At 40.2% G+C, this 11868-nt stretch overlaps 1 protein-coding gene across 1 annotated transcript; it reads right to left on the reverse strand.

Annotated features, from left to right (window-relative positions):
• LOC118143563 (zinc finger protein 114) lies at positions 1–710 on the reverse strand. The gene is given in 8 exon segments (XM_035253082.3): positions 1–149; positions 152–193; positions 196–240; positions 243–355; positions 357–419; positions 421–469; positions 472–562; positions 564–710. Coding segments are annotated over 8 exon segments (699 nt in total).
• Between the last annotated feature and the right edge of the window lie 11158 nt (positions 711–11868).

An 11868-nucleotide genomic window follows, 5' to 3' on the forward strand; every position in this document is an offset into this window, starting at 1 on the left:
TCATTCACAGGGCTTCTTACTATTTGTAAAACTTAAGATGATGTTTAGTTCTGATGATTTTGCAAAGTCTTTTCCACATTTGTCACATTTATAGGGTTTCTTTCCAGTGTGACTCCTTATATGTGCGTGTTTTGAGGCTTGTTGAAGGCTTTCCCACATTTGTTATAGTCATAGGGCTTCCATGCAATGTTCATTTTAAATGCTTATTAAGGTATAGGGAATATCTAAAGCCTTTCCCACTTTGTTACATTCATAAAGTTTTTCTCCAGTGTGAATTTTCATATGTCTCATAAGAAATTACTGAGAAGTAAAAGCTTTTCCACATTTGGGACACGCATGGCTTTTCTCTCCAGTAGTAATTCTTGTGTGAACCAGAATTTGGAGCAGGGGCAGAGGTTTTTCCACCTTAATAATTCTTAGTCTACAGTACAGGACTGCATCTGCACACCATGGATTGAGTTATTTCTGAAGATGTTTCACATTTTGTAAAATTATACGTTTTCCCCCTAACATGAGTTATGTGTGCCTGAAGACATACATTGTCACTGCAGGCTATTCCAAAATGGACTCCACTCATGAATATTTGCCCTTGTATTAATTTTACTATGTATATGATGGACCTTGTTCTGACTACCTGTCCATGTGTTTGATTTTAGCTCTGATTTTCTCCCGTATGAAACCCAACGAATGTCATGCCTCAAGACTATCATATTCATTGTTTTCATATATATTATTTTATTTCAATGATTTTTGGGAAACAGGTGTTTTTGGTTACATGCAAAAGTTCTTTAGTGGTGATTTCTTAGATTTTAGTGTACCCGTTACTCAAGCAGTATACACTGTACTCAATGTGTAGTCTTTTATCTGTCACCCCACAACCTTCCCACTGAGTCCCCAAACTCCATTATGTCACTTATGTCTTTGCACCCTCATAGCTTAGCTCCCACTTATAAGTGAGAATATGCAATATTTGTTTTTTTATTCTTGAGTTACTTCACTTAGAATAATCATCTCTAACTCAAGGTTACTGTAAGTGTCATTATTTGGCTCCCTTTCAGGGCTGAGTAGTATTTCCTGTCACATTTTTTTTGTTCACTCATTGGCTGACAGACATTTGGCTTCACATTTTTGCAACTGCAAATTGTGTTGCCATAAATGTGTGTACAAGTGTCTTTTTTATAGGACTTATTTTCCTCTTAGCATCTATCCAGTAGTGAGCTGATACAAATATATGTAGAGATAATTATAAAATAAAGCAATGACAAATGAAAGTTACTATTTCTAGTAGTAAAACAAAATATATTTATTGAGAAAAATTTGATAGTATTTATGTGCACATAAAATACAACTTTGGTATTTTGTATAAATGATACACTTTATCTCACTAGACTCATCCTGTGGTTAATTTGTGGGGAACCGTTTGAGACAATAATGTATCTTTAAATTTAGCTTCTTGGTTCACATTTTTCTTCAAGTTTCAATAGGTCTCTTTTAGGTAAATGCCTCCAAGAAAATGTTCAGATGCTTTGGGCTTTCTGTGGCCTCAAGGCAAAGGGAAAGTAAGTCTGAAGTCTTTTTTTTGAGACGGAGTTTTGCTCTTGTTACCCAGGCTGAAGTGCAATGGCACAATCTCGGCTCACTGCAACCTCTGCCTCCTGGGTTCAAGCAATTCTCCTGCCTCAGCCTCCTGAGTAGCTGGGACTATAGGCATGTACCACCATGCTCGGCTAATTTTTTGTATGTTTAGTAGAAACGGGGTTTCACCATGCTGACCAGGAGGGTCTTGATCTCTTGAACTCGTGATCCACCTGCCTTGGCCTCCCAAAGTGCTAGGATTATAGGTGTGAGCCACCGCACCTGGCCGAGTCTGAAGTCTTACTGTCTTCATGCTGTTCTCTAAACCTCTGCTTTCTCTGCGGCAGTGGTCTCTCTGGTCTGATCACTGGGGCCATTTCATTGCTCTACTCTGAGAATCAGAGTACAGTAGAATTCCTTTGCTTTATTGGCCTCCTGTTGGCTTGAATAAGATCTTCAGATGTCTCTGAGTTTCAGCAACCTTCCTTTTCCAGGATGTGTCTGAAATGGTCATATGTAGCCTTTCTGGCAGGACCATTTTGCCCCTTGCTACAGTAGCCCCATGTCATATCTGCTAGTTTTCAACTCAGTTAAGTTGCTTCTTATTTACCTCTATAGCACTTCCACATTGAAAGATTCCTAGGTCTAGCAGAACATTTTCTATAAACAAATCTTCCAGAAACAGAAGAATGCTCACACAGTAAGTCAGACAAACCAAATTTATTACTCAAAGAGGGGCAGGAAGAATCAGCAAAAGCCTAAGTTGTATGATAAGCCTTACCTTTGAGGTCAGAAAAGTAGCCAAGGGTTACCAGAGTTTCCTCTGCACATGCCCCACTTTGTACTGCAGCTGAGGATCCCCTAAGTTCTCTACTGTAGGTTACATATCCTATGTGCAACTTGGCTCCCTGAGTTTAAAAGTTGCAGGAATATCTGGTTCCAGGAGGAACAAGAACAGAGCCCAGACTATTCCAGACAATTTTTATCTTCATCTTGGGATATTGTCTTCTTGGAACATTCCACAATTATTCTGAGAACTAGGAGATAGAGGAAACTGAGTTTGTCAAGGCCATTAAGGTCTTGTCCTCCTGCCCACATAAACAAAGTAGACAACAAACAATAAGCATTAGCAGAAATAAGCATATTGCATTATGATAGCCATTCTTTGTTAGATAAAAGAATTTATCCACCAAAAAGTTATCCAAATTCTAACTGTGAATGAACCCAACAAACGCAGATTTTGGTCTGTTATTATGCTTTAATACAAGATTAACTAAACCAAAAAATTTAATTAAATACACAAACTCTAGAAGAAGTATAAAAATCATAAAGACTCATTTCAACAAAGGCTGGCATACAAAGTTATCAGATATGTGACAGAGTAATAGAAACTGTTGACAATGCCTAGATAGGGCAAAGTGAATATTATTAATATTCAAATCAGCAAAGAAAACAGTAAACAGAAAAATGGGTCAGAACATTCCAATACATTATTAGCAATCTGACAAATGCAAATGTTCACAAATAAAATGAGATCTGTATTTTAGCCACTGGCTTAGAAAATGTAAGAATCCTAGATAACATTGTGTGATAAGGATATGATGAGAAAAATCCTTTATGGGCAATGGATGGAAAATTAAATGGTTGCAAACATTTTGGAAAATAACATGGCAGGACCCATTTAAAAATATGTATACGCTACAATGTATCTGAATGATGGGTATATATCCCTGATAGGGTTTGGATGTGTTTCCACTCAAAATCTTGTGCTGAAATGTGATCCCCAGTGTTGGAGGTGGAGACCAGTGAGAGGTGTTGTATCACGGCCTGGATTTCTTATGAATAGTTCAGCACAAGAATTTCCAATCTTTTGGTTTTCCTGGACCACACTAGAAGAAGAATTGTTTTGGCCACACATGAAATACCCTAGCATTCGGCTGGACTCAAGATGGCGCTGTGAGAACAACCCAGGATTGGAGTTCTCGTTGTGTTTGCGGAGAGGTGAGTCTGAGCTGCATTTCCAGACCGATCTTTGTTACTCACGGAATGGGGAAATTCCCAAGTGAAGAGGAGACGCGGGACGCCAGGCAGATATTCCACCTGGCGAAGCCAGCAGCCGGGGTGGCGGCGGCCGGCCCTACCCAGCGCTCCCCACAGGGCGCACTTGTCCGGGTGCCCCGTTGAACCGGCAACTGGAGACGTGAGAGGGCTGGACTTGAGACTGAGCTAGACTTGAACAGTGGGCCAGCCCAGGGGATTGCAGGAACAGAGCGTTAGGATTGGCCCAGTGGGACGAACAAAACCGCGATTTCAAACAAGCCCCTTGCAGACGGCCCGAGACGCTCTGAGGTGGAGGGTCGGCCACCATTACCGAGGTAACCCGCCCCAACTGAGATACACGCCCATTGCTGACGCAGCCAGCCATTGCCGAGGCAACCCGTCCCTACTGAGATACACGCCCACTGCTGACGCAGCCTGCCGTCGCCGAGGCAACCCGCTACAACAGAGAGACTCCGCCGCAGGGTGTGGCAGAGAACAGCAGAACAGCAGAGCCAGGGCGAGCCTCACAACAGCAGGGCGGAGCCTCGGCAGGCAAACAGTGGCTAGTCTGCATCCTAGCTGGGCAGGACCTCAACGGACATCCAAAAATAAAGCCCAAACCCCTCAACACAGCATTTGAGAAAAAAAAGGGTTTTTTTAATGAGCTCTGTTGCAGCAGAATCAAACATAGCGGCCTAACAGCCCTGAATGAACAACACAGCTCACAGCTCAGCAATTAAACCCCTATAAAGTACAAACTGTCTCCTCAAGCAGCTCCCTGACCCCTCTATATCCAAAAGACTGGCATTAGGCAGGCACCATCCTGGGACAAAGATAGCAGAAAAAGAAACTGGTAGCATCCCTCGCTGTGCCACAGCTGCTAGAGGTGCACCCCAGACAAGCAGGGTCTGGAGCGGACCTCAGCACTCGTACAGCGAAGGGGCTAGACTGGTAGAAGGAAAACCAAGCAACAGAAATACTTCATCATCAACATTCAGGGTGTCCACTCAGAGACCCAATCGAAAAGTCAGCAACTACGCAGACGACCAGCGGACAAATCCACAAAGATGGGAAGAAACCAGCGCAAAAAGGAGCAAAACACCCGAAACCAAAACACCTCGCCTCCTAGAGAGGACCAAAACTCCTCACCAGCAAGGGAACAAAGCTGGACGGAGAATGACTGTGATGAAATGACGGAATTAGACTTAAGAAGATGGATAATGAGAAACTTTGGTGAGCTAAAAGATCATGTATTAAATCAATGCAAAAAAACTAAGAACCTTGAGAAAAGATTTGAAAAAGGATTTGAGGAAATGATAACAAGAATGGATAACTTAGAGAGGAATATGAATGAATTAAAGGAGCTGAGAAACACAATAAGATAACTTCACGAAGCATGCACAAGTTTCAATAGCCAAATTGACCAAGCAGAAGAAAGAATATCTGAAGTCGAAGACCAAATCAATGAAATAAAACGAGAAACCAAGATTAGAGAAAAAAACGCAAAAAGGAATGAACAAAGTCTCCAAGAAATGTGGGACTATGTGAAAAGACCTAACCTACGTTTGATAGGTGTACCAGAAGGGGATGAAGAGAATGAATCCAAGCTGGAAAATACTCTTCAGGACATCATCCAGGAAAATTTCCCCCATTTAGCAAGACAGGCCAACACTCAATTGCAGGAAATACAGAGAACACCACAAAGATATTCCGCAAGAAGAGCAACCCCAAGGCACATAATCGTCAGATTCAATAGGGTTGAAATAAAGGAGAGAATACTAAGGGCAGCCAGAGAGAAAGGTCGGGTCACCCACAAAGGGAAGCCCATCAGACTCACAGCAGATCTCTCGGCAGAAACACTACAAGCCAGAAGAGAGTGGGGGCCAATATTCAACATTCTTAAAGAAAAGAACTTTCAACCCAGAATTTCATATCCAGCCAAACTGAGCTTCAGAAGTGAAGGAAAAATAAAATCCTTTGCGAACAAGCAAGTACTCAGAGATTTTGTCACCACCAGGCCTGCTTTACAAGAGCTCTGAAAAGAGGCACTACACATAGAAAGGATCAACCAGTACCAGCCATTGCAAAATCACACTGAATGCTAAAGAGCATCAACATAATGAAGAATCTACAACTAACAGGCAAAACAGCCACTTAGCATCAAAATGGCAGTATCAAATTCACACATAACAATATTAACCCTAAATGTAAATGGACTAAATGCACCAATCAAAAGACACAGAATGGCAAATTGGATAAAAAGCCAAAACCCATCAGTGTGCTGTATCCAGGAAACCCATCTCACATGCAAGGATACACAAAGGCTCAAAATAAAGGGATGGAGGAAGATTTACCAAGCAAATGGAAAGCAAAGAAAAGCAGGAGTTGCAATTCTCATCTCCGATAAAATAGACTTTAAAGCAACAAAGATCAAAAGAGACAAAAAAGGCCATTACATAATGGTAAAAGGATCGATACAACAAGAAGAGCTAACGATCCTAAACATATATGGACCCAATGCAGGAGCACCCAGATACATAAGGCAAGTTCTTAATGACTTACAAAAGGACTTAGACTCCCACACAATAATAGTGGGAGACTTTAACACTCCACTGTCAATACTAGACAGATCAACCAGACAGAAAATCAACAAGGATATCCAGGGCTTGAACTCAGACCTGGAGCAAGCAAACCTGATAGACATTTACAGAACTCTCCACCCCAAATCCACAGAATACACATTCTTCTCAGCACCACATCACACCTACTCTAAAATTGACCACATAATTGGAAGTAAAGCACTGCTCAACAAATGCAAAACAACTGAAATCATAACAAACTGCCTCTCAGACCATAGTGCAATCAAGTTAGAACTCAGAATTCAGAAACAGACCCAGAACCGCACAGCTTCATGGAAACTGAACAACTGGCTCTTGAATGTTGACTGGGTAAACAACGAAATGAAGGCAGAAATAAAGAAGTTCTTCGAAACCAATGAGAATGAAGACACAACGTGCCAGAACCTCTGGGACACATTTAAAGCAGTCTCTAGAGGAAAGTATATAGCAATAAGTGCCCATATGAGGAGAATGGAGAGATCCAAAATTGACACCCTATCGTCAAAATTGAAAGAGCTAGAGGACCAAGACCAAAAAAACTCAAAACCCAGCAGAAGACAAGAAATAACTAAGATCAGAGCTGAGCTGAAGGAGATTGAGACACAAAAAACCCTTCAAAAAATCAATAAATCCAAGAGCTTGTTTTTTGAAAAGATCAACAAAATAGACAGACCACTAGCCAGATTGATTAAAAAGAAAAGAGAGAACAACCAAATAGATGCAATAAAAAATGATAAAGGGGAAATCACCACAGATTCCACAGAAATTCAAACCATCATCAGAGAATATTACAGACAACTCTATGCGCATAAACTAGTAAACCTGGAAGAAATGGATAAATTCCTGGACTCCTGTGTCCTCCAGAGCCTAAACCAGGAGGAAGCTGAAACTATGAATAGACCAATAAGAAGGTCTGAAGTTGAGGCAGCAATTAAGAGCCTACCACACAAAAAAAGCCCAGGTCCAGACGGGTTCACAGCCGAATTCTACCAGACACACAAGGAAGAGCTGGCACCATTTCTTCTAAAACTATTTCAAACAATCCAAAAAGAGGGAATCCTTCCCAAATCATTTTATGAGACCAACATCATTCTGATACCAAAACCCGGCAGAGACCCAACAAGAAAAGAAAACTTCAGGCCAATATCCATGATGAACATAGATGCAAAAATCTTCAATAAAATATTGGCAAGCCAATTGCAACAGCAAATCAAAAAACTTATTCATCATGATCAAGTAGGATTCATCCCGGGGAAGCAAGGCTGGTTCAACATATGCAAGTCTATAAATGTAATTCACCACATAAACAGAACCAAAAACAAAAACCACATGATTATCTCAATTGACGCAGAGAAGGCATTTGACAAAATTCAACAGCCCTTTATGCTAAAAACCCTCAATAAACTCGGTATCGATGGAACGTATCTCAAAGTAATAAAAGCTATTTATGACAAACCAACAGCCAATATCATACTGAATGGGCAAAAACTGGAAGCATTCCCTTTGAAATCTGGCACTAGACAAGGATGCCCTCTTTCACCACTCCTATTCAATATAGTACTGGAAGTTCTAGTCAGAGCAATCAGGCAAGAAAAAGAAATAAAGGGTATTCAAATAGGAAAGGTGGAAGCCAAATTGTCTCTATTTGCAGACGACATGATAGTATACCTAGAAGACCCCATTGCCTCAGCCCAAAAACTCCTGAAACTGATAAGCAGCTTCAGCAAAGTCTCAGGATATAAAATCAATGTGCAAAAATCACAAGCATTCGTCTACATCAATAACAGACTTAAAGAAAGCCAAATCAAGAGCGAATTGCCATTCGCAATTGCTACAAAAAGAATAAAATACCTTGGAATACAACTCACAAGGAACGTAAGAGACCTCTTCAAGGAGAACTACAAACCACTGCTCAACGAAATCAGAGAGGACACAAACAGATGGAGAAACATTCCATGTTCATGGTTAGGAAGAATTAATATCGTGAAAATGGCTATACTGCCCAAAGTAATTTACAGAATCAACGCTATCCCCATCAAGCTACCATTGACTTTCTTCACAGAACTGGAAAAAACCACCATGAACTTCATATGGAACCAAAAGAGAGCCCGCATAGCCAAGTCAATTCTAAGCAAAAAGAACACAGCGGGGGGCGTCACACTACCGGATTTCAAACTATACTACAAGGCTACAGTAATCAAAACAGCATGGTACTGGTACCAAAACAGAGATATAGACCAATGGAACAAAACAGAGGCACCGGAGGCAACACAACATACATACAACTATACAATCTTTGATAAACCTGACAAAAACAAGCAATGGGGCAAGGATTCCATGTTTAACAAATGGTGTTGGGAAAACTGGCTAGCCATGTGCAGAAAGCAGAAACTGGACCCCTTCCTGACACCTTACACTAAAATTAACTCCAGATGGATTAAAGACTTAAACATAAGAACTGGCACCATAAAAAACCTAGGAGGAAATCTAGGCAAAACTATCCAGGACATAGGAGTAGGCAAGGACTTCATGAACAAAACACCAAAAGCATTGGCAACAAAAGCCAAAATAGACAAATGGGACCTAATGAAACTCCACAGCTTCTGCACGGCAAAAGAAACAGTCACTAGAGTGGATCGGCAACCAACAGAATGGGAAAAAATTTTTGCAGTCTACCCATCTGATAAAGGGCTGATATCCAGAATTTACAAAGAACTCAAATGGATTTACAGGAAAAAAACAAACAAGCCCATTCAGAAGTGGGCAAAGGATATGAACAGATACTTTACGAAAGAAGACATATATGAGGCCAACAATGATATGAAAAAATGCTCATCGTCACTGATCATCAGAGAGATGCAAATCAAAACCACATTGAGATACCATCTCACGCCAGTTAGAATGGCGATCATTAAAAAATCTGGAGACAACAGATGCTGGAGAGGATGTGGAGAAAAAGGAACACTTTTACACTGTTGGTGGGAGTGTAAATTAGTTCAACCATTGTGGAAGACGGTGTGGCGATTCCTCAAGGCCTTAGAAATAGAAATTCCATTTGACCCAGCAATCCCATTACTGGGTGTATATACAAAAGACTATAAATCATTCTACTATAAGGACACATGTACACGAATGTTCATTGCAGCACTGTTTACAATAGCAAAGACCTGGAATCAACCCAAATGCCCATTGATAATAGACTGGATTGGAAAAATGTGGCACATATACACCATGGAATATTATGCAGCAATCAGAAATGATGAGTTTGTGTCGTTTGTAGGGACATGGATGAATCTGGAGAACATCATCCTCAGCAAACTGACACAAGAACAGAAAATGAAACACCGCATATTCTCACTCATAGGTGGGTGATGAAAAATGAGAACACATGGACACAGAAAGGGGAGTACTAAACACTGGGGTCTATTGGGGGGAAAAGGGGAGGGCCAGTGGGAGGGGGAGGTGGGGAGGGATAGCCTGGGGAGAAAAGCCAAATGTGGGTGAAGGGGAGAGGAAAAGAAAGCACACTGCCATGTGTGTACCTACGCAACTGTCTTGCATGCTCTGCTCATGTACCCCAAAACCTAAAATCCAATAAAAAATTAAAAAATAATAATAATAAAATAAACAGCCTGGGACAACTCCCTTCTGTCTCTCACTCCCTCTCTGACCATGTTACACACTGGGTTTCCTTCACCTTCTGCCATCACTGTAAGCTTCTTGCGGCCTCACCAAAAGCAGATGCCATTGCCATGCTTCCTGTACAAAACTGCACAGGCCTGAGCCAAGATAAACCTCATTTTTATTAAAATAAATTATTCAGCCTTGGGTATTTCTTCATAGCAGTACAAATGGACTGACAGCCCCTGACAAATTGTGACACATGACCAAAAGTGTCTTCCTAAGGATACTATTTATAAAGGTGAATATTTTGTTATTGGGATATTAGTGTGGATTCCACTGAAAAATTGGATAGGAAAAATGTGGGTGGTTCATTTTACTGAAAACCATGCAGCAGCCACAGGGTGCTGAAATAACCTACAGCCATGTGGGAATATACGAAGGATGTTATGCTTTGTGAAAAAGCAAACAGCAATAAAGTTAGATTTATAGCACAGTACTCTTTAAGAAATATGTATACACTTATGTATACATAGGCCCACAGTTTTTTGATGGCTTAAACAAAAAGAATGTTTCTATTTTTGTTTTAAAGTTCATTCAGTGCCTTCTCATTATGACGGGAGCAATTACCTTTGTTCAGTTTACTAATCGAAATAAAAATCTGTAACATTGGCATTGTAATAAGGTTTTTGGTCTTTGACCTTATTAGAGCAATTAAATCCAAGTCTACTTTCTATCTTATGCATGTATTGAAGGATCAAATGAGAAAATATTTGCAGAGTGCATAAAGTATCTAATGTACATTATTAATATGCAGTTATATTATGACTACACACTGAAAATCATGATCAACCTGATCACTTCCTGAGACCTTGAGCCAAACTTTTCTAATGATACTTAACTCTCAAATAATTCTATTCAATTTTTCAGTGGGGCTTAGGGTTTGGTCCATAAACTGCTGTCACAGAATGCAAATCAAGTAAGTCATCAGCAAATTAAAAGCTCATGCCAACATATTTTTGTGGGAATAGTTACTAAAAGAGAAAGTAATATATTGATTTAATTTCTAGTAGATGCTACTTCTGTCATTGTGAACTGGTTACAGACTTTTAGAGGTGTAACCCAAAGAAGATGGTATACTCCCTGCACAGCACAGACTCTTATTTCTCCTTATCTTTTTGATAAAGTATACAATCTGTTGGTAGTAAATCCAGATTCTGTGGTGTGTACAAAACAATCCTTCATAAATTCAAACTTATGCCTATGCTTATGTTTAATGAACTTAGCCCTCGAGAGCCAACTTGAGATCATATTCAGAATGGTAGCTCCAGAAACCTGTGGCAAACACATGAATATAAGATCATTTTAGACACAGTTCCCAAATTACCTCTACATTCAGTGGGAGAAGGTGACAAAAAACAGTATTTAGGGCATTTCGGTTAATGCCACTTCTCATGTCTAACATAAACAAATGAAAAGCTCACACTAATGCTCTGAAGCCTCGTAATAACTAGTACGGTTTAGGTCTGTCAAAAAGCCATTGCAGGTTACTGTTAAAACCAGCTACAAAACCATCTGAAAGCCATTTTCCTCCCTCTGATTAAAAACAGTCACATGTCTACTGATGATGTAGTTAAGGCTGTATCTAGATCTTCTATCTCTCAGCAGGAACATGGTTTCTCAAATGCTAATGTTTGACTGACAAAAGTTTAACAGCCAGAACTTGTGTAAGTATTGGTAGATTGAAAATACAAAATAAAACCACTTCTCATGAATGATTAAACAATTAAAAACGAGTGCAAGGAGCCCGTGTGTATTTGTGTGTGTGTGTGTGTATTCAGCTTCGTTAACTTTTATTAACTTTATTAAAAATTTAAAAATAGATTGGGGAGTAAAGTGTCATTCTTCCTTTCTCATCAGAAAGCTTTGACTCATGGGATTCTGACATTCTGTTATGCTTGCAAAGTTGGATTCATGAAACCAGTAGCTGGACTGAGCCTGCCTACACGGCTCT

This window comes from Callithrix jacchus, chromosome 11 (genome assembly GCF_049354715.1).
Source record: "Callithrix jacchus isolate 240 chromosome 11, calJac240_pri, whole genome shotgun sequence".
NCBI classification, from domain to species: Eukaryota; Metazoa; Chordata; class Mammalia; order Primates; family Cebidae; genus Callithrix; species Callithrix jacchus.